Below are 14,256 nucleotides of genomic sequence, written 5' to 3' on the forward strand. Positions count from 1 at the left end.
ATTAAGGAGGTTTTTCAACACAAGGGGGTTATTTTTGTCCTCTCAATGTTTGGCCTGCATCCAATGATTTCTTTCTTTCTTTTTTTTCTAGATGATGATCTTGGAAAATCAGACAGTTCCTCTGGCAGTATGGACAGCTTTCAGGTAGGTCCGGCTTTCTCAGCTAGATGCACACACATTCAGGACATCGTCACATGGAGTTGCACCATTAAATTGCTGGTTCCTCAAGTCAAAAGGCAGAAGGCCTCTTCAACTGCAAACATGTGGCTTTAATTTAGATTTAAGAGTTACTGGTTACACACCTAATTTCTCAGCCAGTCATTTGTTTTTGTAGGTCTGATCTGACATTAAATAGACCTCTTGTCATGTGATAATCTCTATAGACTTTTCCACTTAGAATGTTATTTGGATTTTCTCAGCAATGGAAATTAAACATCATGGTCTTAAAAAAGCAACACTTGCCTTGATGTGAATGTTCACATAAGTATTATAGTTTTGTGGATATAAACATCTGTGCTTTTTGTGCTGCCGGATGATTTACAGGTTGAAAGTGCTTTTTTCTAAATTGATATTTAGTACTTTAGAATCAAACTTCTTGCTGGTATCATACCAGCATGAAGTTTGATTGAAGAGCCGGCAATATTTAAGCCATATGTGCATGGAAACAGTTAGCTGGAAAATATCTTGACAGGTTACTGTGTGCTGCACTGAAGTCTATTTTTGTACCACCTGACTCTGACCACTGAGCCTGTCTGCCCAACATGATCAACCTATAAAATATGAAGCCTCATTTCCAGATGGGTCCAAATGAAAAAATGTACTAATGATAAAACCAACTGACTGAAAATCTCTCAGATGGTGTTTCTGGCATATCAGACAGTTTGTGGTTTCGATCAATTTAGGAAATGCTTTTCTCTCCCCAGAGCACAAGAGATATAGAATCCAGGATGAGGAATGAGACCAGATTGAAGCTGTTCACTCTTGACCCTGACACACAGGTAACTGAAAGTAGAGCATATTGAAGTTTGCTTATTCCCATGTGGTAATAAGATCCACTGTAACACCCAAATGTAATACCTTCTATTGTACTGTCTATAGAAACTAGATTTCTCAGGAATAGAACCGGATGTGAAGCACTTTGAGGAGAAGTTTGGCAAGCGCGTCATGGTGAACTGCAATGACCTCGCATTTAATCTGCAAAGCTGTGTGGCTGAGAACGAAGAAGGACCAACAACAAACGTAAGACTGATCTTTCTCTGGCCTCAATAGGCAGTAAATGACAGAAATATAATTAACCGCCTGACTAAAGACGGATGAGATGGTTTGTTATAGCGACCGGATGGACTCCGTTCATTATTTGAGCCACTGAAGGACTCTTGTTGGCATAGCAACCAGGCTACTGGCTCAGTAATGGCAAACACTCTGTATAATGGAGTCTGATGTCCCGCTGTCCCTCCCAGCAGAAACTGTCTATTAAATACTCTACATACTGTGTGTTCACAAAGACGAGGACATAACACACACACACACACACACACACACACACACGCAGAACAGATACCACAAAAAGTGTTAATCCAGCTCCCTCCACTGATATTTTATTGAAATAGCTATCCGCAGTGTGTTACAGCATAACCACTATAATCTAATTATGCAGACTGGTTGATACAATGTATTAAACTGTATTAAACATTATGTGTTTAATTATTACTCTGTTTGTTTTTCCAGGTGGAGCCATTTTATGTCACCCTGTCACTGTTTGACATCCAAAATGGCAGGAAGATCTCCTCTGACTTCCACGTTGACCTCAACCACCCGTCCGTCAGGGGTATGGTGCCCAGTAACAACAGTCAGTATATTAACGGTGGCGGGGACGTCCACCCTGAGTCGCAACGATTAGTCCACGGCGTGCCAGAGACAGCCTTGCAGTATCCCAGACAGGTGAAAATAAAGGGAAAAGAACTTACAAAATATGCTTGTTTCTTTTGCTTATCTATACTTCAGTAATGTGGCTTTAGCCTTGTATTTAATTCTATTAATACATATTCGATCTGGTCTAACATATCCATCATCACTTCTATCATACAGGTAGTGTTCTCGGTTACATGCCCCCATCCAGATATCTTCCTGGTGGCTCGCATTGAGAAGGTGCTTCAGGGAGGAATCAACCACTGTGCCGAGCCATACATGAAGAGTTCAGACTCCACCAAGGTACCGACCCACACACAAACTTCTCTCCAGCCTCCTCTCAAGGCAGTGTGTAGCCCTGCACTCAGCAGATTCCACCAGATCATCCCACATTATGTGCAGATAATCATCCCTGTTTTAAGCGCTGACCAGTCACACAGACACTCAACACAAGCATTGACTTTGGCTGTACAACTGAAGTTGTGCACCCTGAAGGGACCGTGGTGGGTAGTAATGTGATTCAGGCGAGGAGAAAAATGTGAAATGTATTTGCACATCGTTGAAGAAGAGTGTGTGCGTGTTATCAAGACTTTTGTGTGTACTTGTGTTGTGACTGGCAGCGTGCTGAATATTTTACAGTGCTAAATGGTGAAATGTAAATCACTGTTGCTGTTTTCCACCAGGTGGCACAGAAGGTCCTGAAAAATGCCAAGCTGGCATGTAACCGATTGGGACAGTACCGGATGCCTTTTGCCTGGGCAGCAAGGTACTTTATCTCTTTTGATCAGAGGTTTTAAAACTCCCCGGGGGGGCTCCAAACTGTTTTTTAGGGGAGGCTCAGTGAATGGAAGTAAAAAAATATGACATTAGTTATTACATTATTTATCAATAGGAGGTAACATAGAATAGCCTAAATGTGTCTGATTTGGTTAAAGAGATTCAGAGATACAGTAGTTTGGGGGAATGTTACTGGTTTTTCTACTTTCCCAGAGTCAGAAACAAATAAATCTCCTCAGACAGACTTTTTATGCATTTGGTGTTGTCTGTATTATGTCAAACAGCAATATTAGGCTGTCTTAGTTCAATTGTTGAGCATCTATGGGATCAAAAAACATGGTTATGATCCCATAGGTGTCTAGAAATTGAGCGAAAATAAGCATGTAAACTAAGAGTGCCTTTTTCTAAGCTTTGTCTGAGGGGAAGCCCACAGCCTCAGACTTTGAAAACCCCTGGTTTTGACAAAGAATGTAATTACGGTTACCCTTAGTTTGTCATCAGAAACATATGTTTGCTTTTCTACTAGGGCTACAGCCCAAGCAGACACACACCAAAAGTATATGGTGCAATCTTTCACAAAGGTCACAATAGTGCACACTGAATTGATTAGGTTATTGACAGTAAGTTAATCAGTATGAATAATCAGTTGATTGCCTAAGTCAATGTGAAGAATTTGATCACACCTTTTAAAATGTTCAAATTTGCTACCTTTCTGTTTTATATGAGCATTAATTGAATACTTTTGGGTTTTGAAGTGTTTCTGTGTTTTGAAGACATTTCCTCGGCCTCAGATTGTAGATATTATTCCTTTGTAAAATGAAACATCAACATTCAATACCTTTGCAAATACAAACACAGGTGTAGGTGTGTGCCGGACAAGAGAAATGTTCCTGACTCTGCTCTTCTCTGTTTCAGGCAACTGTTTAAAGATGCTTCGGGGGCACTTGACAAAAGTGCTCGTTTCTCAGCTCTGTACAGACAGGACAGTAACAAGCTGTCCAATGACGACATGCTCAAACTGCTGGCTGACTTCAGAAAGTTAGTAATGCTTCTCTGAGTGCACTGTATTATGAATTTGTCTTGAGTAATTTTACAGATGCACTGGAAAGGAAAATATGTTCCTATAGTTTGTACTTTGGTTTCTATTGAAAATAAGATATTTGCTCACATCTGTAAATGTGATAATATGCCATTTCTTTCTTTTCATGTCTTAGCTGCCTGCCTGTTTTTATATTCAGTCTTTGGTTGATGATAGCAAATGCTTAACTTCAGCTTATTTGCCTTTCCTCAGGCCAGAGAAGATGGCCAAGCTGCCTGTAATCCTAGGAAACCTTGATGTTACCATTGACAATGTTGCTCCTGACTTGACAAGTAAGCTCTCTAAGCTCACTCCATGCGTCTGACATGAGAAACAAAATCTGTTCCTGTGCAGACCAGATGGGTCACATTGTCTACTGGGCTGTTTATTTTGGTTTCCCTCCCTCCTGCTTCTGTATATAGATTGTGTTACCTCATCCTACATTCCTGTGAAGCAGTTTGATGTGAGCGAGAAGACCAACATCTTCTTCGAAGTGGAGGAGTTTGTGCCGTGCATAGCCAAATGTTCTCAGCCTTTCACAATCTACAACAATCACCTCTACATCTACCCAAAGCACTTGAAGTACGACAGCCAGAAGTCATTTGCAAAGGTATCTCAAACTTTATACTGTACAGTGTTGTTTATTGGCACAGGAACAGAAATGATTAATGTTCCCTTTCTACACATTGAAATTGAAATATTGTAACTGGACAGACTACACCAGTTTGCTTAAGTAGAGACCCCTTTTTCTGTCACTTGAAACTACAGCACCATTTCTTTGAATGTGTCTGTCTGCAGGCTAGAAACATAGCTGTCTGCATTGAGTTTAAGGACTCGGATGAGGAAGACGCTGTCTCGCTGAAGGTAAACTCATATGTTTCCAGGAAGTTTTCCCAAATCCCCAAAGGACAGCCCCACCTGTCGCAGGAACTAACTACTTATTGTTATCATTCCGTAGTGCATCTATGGCCGACCTGGAGGACCCTTGTTTACCAAAAATGCCTTTGCTGCAGTATTACATCACCAGCACAACCCCGAATTCTACGATGAGGTGAGACAAATTTCTTCAAAGCCTCAGTGATGATGAGGCCACACTTATGAGGCTGTAGCAAATGTATGAATTGAATGTTTATTTCTGCTCTTATGCCTTAGTTTAAGATTGAACTTCCAACCCAGCTCCATGAGAAGCACCATCTACTCTTCACTTTCTATCATGTCAGCTGTGACAGCAACAGCAAAGCCAGCACAAAAAAGAGAGATGTGGTTGAGATGCAAGGTATCACCCATTTGCAAAACTGAATCTCCAGAACAACGATTTTGTTCAAATTTGCAGTATCTCTGTTTTCTGTTTGAGTTTTTCCATGTGTTATTGTTGTTACTGGCATGAAGTGTGAGGTTGCTAGCTGAGTATATTCTGCTCTGCCTCTACTCTCAGTGGGTTACGCCTGGCTCCCCTTGCTGAAGGATGGCCGGGTGATCATGAATGAGAATCAGATCTCTGTGGCTGCCAACTTGCCTGCTGGATACCTCAGCTGTCAGGAGGGCGCCAGCAAGGTAGAGTGCATCCTCAAGTTTTTAGACAGTAAAGGGTTCACCTCACCTACCCAGAGTTCATGTGCTGTACTTTCTTTTTCAGCCTTTCATTAAAGAAAACCTGATTTATATTCATGATATTGAAGAAAATGTGACTCTATTAAGGGAATATTAAAATCTACTGCAATTGTCTATTTACATAATGGTATTAAATACTGAAGTGAACGTAATTGGTTGTCTTTGTATTGCAGCATTCAGGTCCTGAAGTCAAATGGGTGGATGGAGGAAAGCCTTTATTCAGGGTGTCCACACACCTTGTGTCCACTGTCTACACTCAGGTTAGTTATTTTTTGTTGTAGCGCACTGTGAAAGTAGTAAGACAGCTGATTTATCTGCATCTTATTACATCTTCTTACGTCATATCTGAGCTTTGATTTCCTTACACTGAAGCTTTATAGGATAATTCCTGCTTTATGACTTTCTGTTTCAGGATCAACATTTGCACAATTTCTTTCATCACTGTCAAAGTGCAACATCTGGAGCCCAGGCATCAGGAGGAGAACTGGTCAAATACCTGAAGGTAAATGATAAAGACTTAAAGGGTTTTAGTGTAGAGATACTGATATGGTTAGCCAGAATTTCTGATGGCTGATACACATCCTGGTAAATACTAAAATGCTTTTTTTCTATTCATTTTGTTGTGATTTGATCACATTTTATATATATTTTTATTGGAACAATATACATGTGCTTGATATTGTTAATTTCTAGGATAATTCATTGACTAGAATTGGCAGTGCATGCCAGAAAGAGACTGTTAATCCAACACTGAGTTGTATTTAACCCACAATCCACAGTGTTGACAAACATCTTCCTATTTATACTGTTTAATTGTGTGCACATGTTCTACATAAATAGCTGTACATAAATAGAGGATCAGGAATTAAGTCTGAGCATGATGACATTTTCTTAAAACCTTTTTTGTTAACTGAGGGGAAAGATCAGGCATGTTTTTACACTTTTGCCTCTGTATCAATATGCAATCTAACTCGTCCTCACCATGAAACCGCAGTCACACTGGATTGCTGGTGAATCACATGGAGATTAATGTGTTTAGTCTTCTGTTTTTTGCTGTAGCTTGCCAACAGCACATTCTTCGTTACAATTTGTGCTTCACCATTTATACCGAATTTATTTGTCGCCAAAGATTTTATGATACCAGTAAATCTGTTCAATCTTATCAGTCACATGTCAGCCCCTCACAGACGCTTCTTTTCCCAAAGTGTCAGTCTTAGTTGTGCCCATGTATGTCTATCTAACTGATATTTTCTGTAGTTCTGGAAGTTCAATTATCACTCTTCCCATCGCTCGCTCTCTTATTCTAGTCCATGGGAATCTCAGTTTACCACTCTCCTAGTGGACAATTACATGGAAAGCAACACTTGGACCAATGCATCTCTTGGGTTCTAATGTAAACACAGCAGTGCACACAAACAATAGCCAGAGGGTCAAACAGCAGGTCAACCATGCTGACTGGCCGCTTGCCAAATGACTTGGCAGGGCTTGTGTTAGTTTCCTGCAAAGATACACCAGTAACCACACTCTGCCATGTTCCAGGCACTGAGGCATAATGTGTGGCTGATTAGCACAGTGTTGTTCACTCATGTCCTCCTGTTGTTGTTATTAGATTAATTTCCTCATACATTATTTTGCACTAGCAGTGGCCTTATGTGCTCTTTGTTAAAGTGGCAAAGAAAAATGAACACATTGTTTTTTGAAAATTCTGCAATTATGCAATTGAGCTCAATCCAAATATACCTCTTTGATTGTTCTGTCAGAGCCTGCATGCCATGGAGAGTCATGTGATGATCAAGTTCCTGCCCACCACCCTGAATCAATTGTTTAGGGTGTTAACCAGTGCCACCCAAGAGGACGTGGCAGTCAACGTCACCAGGCAAGTATTCCTCAGACTCTCTTTGACTGGACTCCAGTAGAATTGGATACATTAATCCTTCAGTGTATATCTATTCAACCCTAACCCTAACCCATAGACAGCTGTTTTTTATGTGTACCAATAAATCAAAGTGAGAGGATTTTCAAGGAAGGCCCACATGTACATTGAAAGAGGTTTGGATTCTCTATAATTAGTCTTCTCTATACTGGATGTGAAGAGATCTATTCATGTTTTTGAGACAAAATCCACTGTCCATCTGAAGCTTATGAGATTGTGTTAGATAAATTCAGTGAGTATCATCCAAAGTAACAAGGTTTCTCAAACATTACCTTGCTGTGCTGCAGTGGAGTTTAGCACTGTAACTCAAGAAGGCAATTTTGTACTAAAAAGGTTAAGTTTTATAAGACTCATACATTGGAATTGCTTTGAAGAAGGATATCTTTATGGACCGTATGAACAGGAGGAATGATCACAGCAACCAATAACACCTTCAAAATTTAACTTGTAAAGGGCTGTTAGAACAGAAATGTATGCATCAATAAATGAGGCCTCCAGCTGCCTCAGCCATGCTCACATCCATTTCCTCATACATGCTTTCCTCTTCCATTGTTTGTATTTTAGAGTCATGATCCACATTGTTGCCCAGTGCCATGAAGAAGGGTTGGAGCACTACCTGAGATCATATGTGAAGGTAAAATTTTCATGCCGTATATCACAACTGACTGTCTGTATTTTATGTTCGTACTGGGGAATTGACATGGCTCTCTGATACAGTTTGTATTCAAGACTGAGCCATACACATCCACCACCACCCGAACGGTGCATGAAGAGTTGGCTAAAGCCATGACTGCTATCCTGAAGCCTTCCACTGATTTCCTTACGTGTAACAAGCTGCTCAAGGTAACATATCTGTACTTTTTTTGAAGGACTTCACAGCCTATAATTATATATTGCATGAATTTCCTCTTTATTGTTCTCTGATTGATGTTTGTTTGCCCTCCAGTACTCCTGGTATTTCTTTGAAGCCTTAGTCAAGTCCATGGCTCAGTACTTGATTGAGAGCTGTAAAGTGAAGGTAAGTCTGCCTTGACATTACACTGAGAGGTGTCTGCTCTTGTCTGCTTTATTACAGCTTCGGTTCTTCACTGCAGTTTACAACATGCCAAGTCTTGTGGACAGCCGCAGTACCACAGTCAAAGTATTATGTATCCACAGTGTATCCTACACTGCTGTGCAGTTTAATTGACTACATTTGTTCATACCCTATAACCAACCACATCCCTGTGTTTAACCTCCACTGGCATAATCTGGAGGCCTCTGTGGAAGTTAGATCTACAAGAGTTTGTCATAACAGTCTGAAAACAGAGCAACCCTGTTCTGTGATGTTTCAGTGAAAGATGCGGCTGACCTTCGGCTGCATTTTTGTAATTGTTGACACATCTTCAATATGTTAACAATTTGTTAGTCAATCCATATTTTCCAGCTCCCTTACCCTGTCTTTGACACACAGCTCCAAGCCAAATCTTTCCTACTTAAAGCAATTTTTTACCATGGTATCAAATGACAATATGTAATGTCAGAGGTGTTGCTTGTGGTGATGAACTTACAATTACAAAATTGATTATCAAATGACTCTGCAGCTCCCCACAGCTTTATGGAGCGTAATAGTGAGTTTCACCTCATTGTTAAGCATTGTTTTACAGCTTTGGTTCACTCTCCCTAATAGAGTTGATGTGTTTTTTAATAGTTGTTGGACAATAATGGCAGCGTATCTGACAACAGAGACAATACCTGTTAGTAGGAGTGAAACATTTATATCTCCATCCTTTATAATGAGATGTATTATGTTGCTACGTTTGTACCAACATTCTGGCTGTCCCTTTCAGCTGTCCAGGAATCAGCGTTTCTCAGCGTCCTTCCATCACACTGTGGAGACTCTGGTCAACATGATGATGCCACACATCACTCAGAAATACAAAGACAACCTGGATGCCGCCAGAAACGCCAACCACAGCCTGGCGGTCTTTATCAAGGTCAGGATCCACAGTTACTGTCACTTCTTTAAGTGTAAATATTAATGTATTTCTTGTACTGTAAATAATGACAGAAGCATCCCCCCCCCCGCCCCTCATTCTGTAGCGCTGTTTCAACCTGATGGACAGAGGATTTATGTTCAAGCAGATCAACAACTATAGCAACAGTTTTATGCCTGGAGACTCAAAGGTAACAGTAGCAACATTTGTAGAAACAAATTGTACAGCTTGTTTGTGTTAGCTTGTTCGGACAGTAATGGAAGATGTCAGGCTGTGCTCCAAATACTGCATGTTCGAGGCAAAGATGTGTCAAAGAGTGTTTATTTACAAGTTTCTGTTGTTTCAAACTGCAGACACTGTTTGAGTTCAAGTTTGAGTTCCTGCGTGTTGTATGCAACCACGAGCACTACGTCCCCTTAAACCTGCCTATGCCATTTGGAAAGGGCAGGATACTGAGATTTCAAGGTGAGAAAAATATAAAATGTATCTCCTGATCAAGAGTCAAACCTAATGATAGCACGCAGCTGTGATTAAGCTGTTTGGTTAAAGTAGAATACTGAAACCCAACCAAATTGCTCGGCTGTACAAAGCCATCACTAATAAAACAGTTCAAAACAAAACAGATTTTATGGATCGCCTCCTTTGTTAGTTTTACAACAACAAAATTAGTCCATTGAATTGGGTTACACAAACTATTATACACATGTAATGGAAGAAGTTTAATTCATTAATATTGAATATGCTTTCTATTGTTGTAGCACTCTTTGGTTTTACAGAATGTACTTTGTTTCTTCTTTGTGTTCCTTATTTCTTTTGTCAATTAGCTGTATTATCTCCATGTGATACGGTGGAGTCATACGATACTCCAGTAGGTAGGTGCAAGGTTTGATGCTTGACTTGGATCAAATCATTCAACCATGGTCAGAAAGTTGCAAATTCCCTCAAAAATCTATCTCTATCTTTCAACTTTGGTGCAAACGTCTGATGTGGAATGTTTTCTCCGTTTCAAGTGCTGACAGATAATACCGCAAATCATTTGTAGTCATACCATATATCTAAAATTGACTCCTTGTGGAGGTGTGGTGTATATTTCCAAGTAGATTATTTCTCTTTTGAAGTGGTTTGTAGTGATGAGAAAATCCAGGAGCAACTTATTTTCTGTCATTCTTAAGAAATCTGTTGTCTTTTTAAAGCCTGCATTTAAATGCAGGTTTTAAAAAGATGCAAATAGATATAGATAGTTGTGAAGCGTTAGTGTGAGTGTGTTTGCTTTACTTGTCTTTAATGCTGTTTAAAACAATCTGTGAACATCTGCCTCTGTTCAATCACTGGCTTAAATCCCTTTTGTCCACAATAATAACAGCAGCACAGTCACACAACCTGAATCTTTCAAACAAGTCTGTCTGCATATCTTTTTTTCCCCCTCATATAGACGATCAGATGGAAATCAGCAAGAATCATTTTTCAGCAAGGAAAATATTTGCATTTCTAGCCAGATTTTAATGTTGGCTGCAATCTGTATACCTTCCAAGTTTTCTTGTTTATAACTTCATTGTGCCTGATTTATATTAAATTAGAAAATGACTCAATGACTATTATATAGTTTTGTGTGATTCCATCTTCTTTCATATGCTTCACTTATTTCTGTCAGTCAGTCCTAATCTCTTCTTCGTCCTCTCCCTCAGACCTCCAGCTGGATTACTCGCTGACAGATGACTTCTGTAAGAACCACTTCCTGGTCGGGCTGCTCCTAAGGGAGGTCAGTGCAGCTCTACAGGAGTTTAGGGAGATTCGTCAGATATCCATCCAGGTGCTGAAGAACTTGATGATGAAGCACACATTTGATGACCGTTACACCTCCAAGGTTTTTTGCTTTTTCCTGTTCATTTCAGTATCTGATATTGTGTGAGAGACATTCTTCTGAGTGATTTATTTGTTTTTCAGAGCCAGCAAGCCAGGTTGGCCACACTTTACTTGCCCTTGTTTGGTCTGCTTCAAGAGAACGTCAACAGACTGAATGTGAAGGAAGTCTCCCCGTTCACAGTCAACCACTCCAACAATGTAAGGATGCCACCTAGTGGCCTCATTTGAATATTTCATATCGCAAACTAAGAAAACCACAAAGCATAACACAGCCCTACCTTTTAACCATATCCACTCCACCAATCAACACCTGAGAAAAACTAATACACAATCCACAAAAAGGAAAACATACTACTGAAAGAAAAGGAAACTAAAAAAGGAGAAAAGGCTGCTGTAGCAGTCTTAGCTGATAACTATCAAAATAGATTTTATCCTGTACATCACATTGTTTCATTTAACTCACAGGCTCATTGTCTTTTCTGTGCAATGTCCCACCAAATCACCCCGTGTATGAGTTTGTCATAATTTGATCTGTGGATAATTATTATCCATTTCACAGTATTACATGAGTAGATATAAACTGGGTTCAGCAGCAACACAAAACCATGTAAGCAGTGAAAAATGTAAATATACACCCATATGCAATTATTGTGAAACAGTATATTCAGTTCTTTTAAAGGATCAGATATTAATAAACAGTAGTAAACATTTAAGTAGGATAAAAATGGACTCTTCTGTCAAAGCAAATGGTTTGATTTTGTAGCTAAATTAGATGTTTTTTCCTCTATATTCAGTATGTTTGTTCAGAATTCAAACAATGATATGAATTCCTTATGTCAAATCATTCCACACTGAATTACTAAAATCTTTAAAAGTTTCAATCTGCAAATTTGATAGACAATGTTTGACTTCCACCTAACATACAAAGGACCATTTAGTGGTTTGTGATAAGATCATACAGAGTTGTACTGTATGCGGGTCTGTGACCACTGAAATCTTACACTGTTTGCCCTCAGAATGGCAGAGAAGATTTACTCCTTACCAACGCTTTGATGACACCACCACCCAGGTCCAGCACCTTTTTGGACACCAGCTTGCACAAAGATGTTTTTGGAGTAATTTCTGGCACTGGTGAGTAGAAAAATTATGGTGGACAATCTTAGGAAAGAAGTTTTCGTTTTTATACTGATATAAACTTGTATTTCTTACAGCTTCACCTCACACGACATCTACCCCCAACATTAACTCTGTGCGTCACGCAGACTCTCGTGGGTCCCTCATCAGCACTGACTCTAGCAACAGCCTGCCTGAGAGGAACCACGACAAGGGCAACTCGCTGGACAAGGTACATGTCAGAAAGTACTGGAAGATGTCTTTGCAGTAATTTCACTCAACATTAAAATTTAGGCTTTCTGTGGCATCCATTCAATTTCACTGCAATTGCCCATACCAGAAATCCCCTTTAAAGGTGCAATGTGTAGTATTTAATGCCATTCAGCTGTGGGGTTGCAGATGAATATCCTCCCTCCCCTTCCAAGCATGTAAGAGAAACTATTGCGGCCATGAAACTAAAAAAAGAAAGCAAAAGGCCCTCTCTAGTGCCAGTGTTTGGTTTATCTGTTCTGGGCTACTGCAGAAACATGGTGGTGTAACATGGCTTCTTGGAAGGGGACCCTGTAGACCCTCTGTAGATATAAAGAGCTCATTTAAAGCTAATGAAAACACAATGTTTCTTATTTTTATATTTTCTTATTTTATATATTTTTTATACACAAATTAAAACATACTTATTATATTATTAATTTTATATTCCATTTCTGCCAAGTTTGTTCCACTACATGTCAATAAATTCTAAGCACTGCACTTTTAATGCCCAAAGTGCCACAGAAAGTCACTGCTTGTTAACTTGTACCATTAACTCCCTCACACCTCACTTGTACGGCTGGCCATGGCAGACGGGGAAGTTTGTACGGAGGCATTCTGCCAATGTCCTGCGCTTCTTTGCGGAAACTGAGGAGTCCGTGCTCTCCGCGCGCAACAAGCGTGTCACAATGGACTTCTCCCTGCTCTCTGTGCCCTGTGTGTCAGAGAATGCCACCATTTCACTTCAAGTACAAAACGCCTCCCTCTTCACACAGTCCTACCTCCTAGCAGTGTCCCATCTGGGAATGTGAGAGTGTGTGTCCTAATCCCAAAGCCTTTTCTTTGCCAGATGATTCTCAGGCTTTGGCCTGTTTGTTCTCTGATGCCATGAAGCAGACCTGCTATACCACAGGGCCTTTTTTTGTCTGTGCTCTTTTACCAGATGTTGATAAGAATGCACGCTCAAGGGATTTCTCATTTTCCAGTTTCTCTCTCGTGTGCTGTGTCAATTTTTTCTCTGATAGAGAGCCTCAGGCTAAATCTGGGAAGGATTGAACTTCACTGGTAGTGTTGGGAGCCAGAGCCTCTTGAAAAGGGAGATGAGCAGGCTTTTCACAGGGCTGTTGTTTGTTTCATCTTCAGTTGGAGCTGTTCTCATTTGCGATGTGTGATAGTTTTTTAAACATGTTTCTAACAGCATACTGTAGGGGGAAAAGGAGGACACCAAAAAGGAATTGAAATTATCACCAACCCCCAAATAATTCTATTTTAGCTCAAACTCTTTTTAGAAAGTGCTTGAAAATAAGTACACCGCAACTTCACAGTTTTTTCCCCTTTTTCAGGACAACTAACTTCAGCCTTGAAGTTCTCCTCTTTCCAAATTGCCCTTTTGAGAAGCCAAAGCCATAGCCTCATGCTTTCCATGAAGTCATCCCCAGCCAGTTTCATGATCTAGACAACTGCTGGCAAAGAAACGTGCTTGGTATATTGCCAACCCCTTGCTGTGGTAGAGCTTTCGCTCCACTGGTTTGGTTATGTTTTCTCCCTGCTCTCTACCTCAGCTGGGAGAAATGGTGTTTGTTGTCCATTTGCAACTTTTCCACAAGACATAGAGCCCTACAACATCTGAGTGAATGACTCCACTAGTGTAGCTTTACCACTGTTATACCAGGCTTTCAGAAAACTATAAATAGTTTTTACCACTTTCTTATGCAGTATGCAGTCTATGACACAGACCAAAACTCTGT

The 14,256-nt window shown here is 40.1% G+C and overlaps 1 protein-coding gene across 1 annotated transcript in view; it reads left to right on the forward strand.

The window, feature by feature from the left end:
* Positions 1-14,256, forward strand: part of LOC133992529 (dedicator of cytokinesis protein 9-like) — a 79,807-nt gene that overhangs the window by 53,142 nt on the left and 12,409 nt on the right. The window contains exons 9-34 of the mRNA XM_062431175.1: positions 92-144; positions 924-998; positions 1,099-1,239; positions 1,729-1,941; positions 2,089-2,211; positions 2,592-2,674; positions 3,601-3,723; positions 3,977-4,056; positions 4,186-4,373; positions 4,562-4,627; positions 4,722-4,814; positions 4,916-5,039; positions 5,199-5,317; positions 5,548-5,634; positions 5,787-5,876; positions 7,135-7,250; positions 7,872-7,941; positions 8,025-8,150; positions 8,254-8,325; positions 9,137-9,283; positions 9,390-9,473; positions 9,637-9,748; positions 10,969-11,147; positions 11,228-11,344; positions 12,163-12,277; positions 12,358-12,491. Of these exons, the coding sequence (XP_062287159.1) occupies positions 92-144; positions 924-998; positions 1,099-1,239; positions 1,729-1,941; positions 2,089-2,211; positions 2,592-2,674; positions 3,601-3,723; positions 3,977-4,056; positions 4,186-4,373; positions 4,562-4,627; positions 4,722-4,814; positions 4,916-5,039; positions 5,199-5,317; positions 5,548-5,634; positions 5,787-5,876; positions 7,135-7,250; positions 7,872-7,941; positions 8,025-8,150; positions 8,254-8,325; positions 9,137-9,283; positions 9,390-9,473; positions 9,637-9,748; positions 10,969-11,147; positions 11,228-11,344; positions 12,163-12,277; positions 12,358-12,491 (2,930 nt within the window). The remainder of the gene's footprint in view (positions 1-91; positions 145-923; positions 999-1,098; positions 1,240-1,728; positions 1,942-2,088; positions 2,212-2,591; positions 2,675-3,600; positions 3,724-3,976; positions 4,057-4,185; positions 4,374-4,561; positions 4,628-4,721; positions 4,815-4,915; positions 5,040-5,198; positions 5,318-5,547; positions 5,635-5,786; positions 5,877-7,134; positions 7,251-7,871; positions 7,942-8,024; positions 8,151-8,253; positions 8,326-9,136; positions 9,284-9,389; positions 9,474-9,636; positions 9,749-10,968; positions 11,148-11,227; positions 11,345-12,162; positions 12,278-12,357; positions 12,492-14,256) is intronic.

This window comes from Scomber scombrus, chromosome 13 (genome assembly GCF_963691925.1).
Source record: "Scomber scombrus chromosome 13, fScoSco1.1, whole genome shotgun sequence".
NCBI classification, from domain to species: domain Eukaryota; kingdom Metazoa; phylum Chordata; class Actinopteri; order Scombriformes; family Scombridae; genus Scomber; species Scomber scombrus.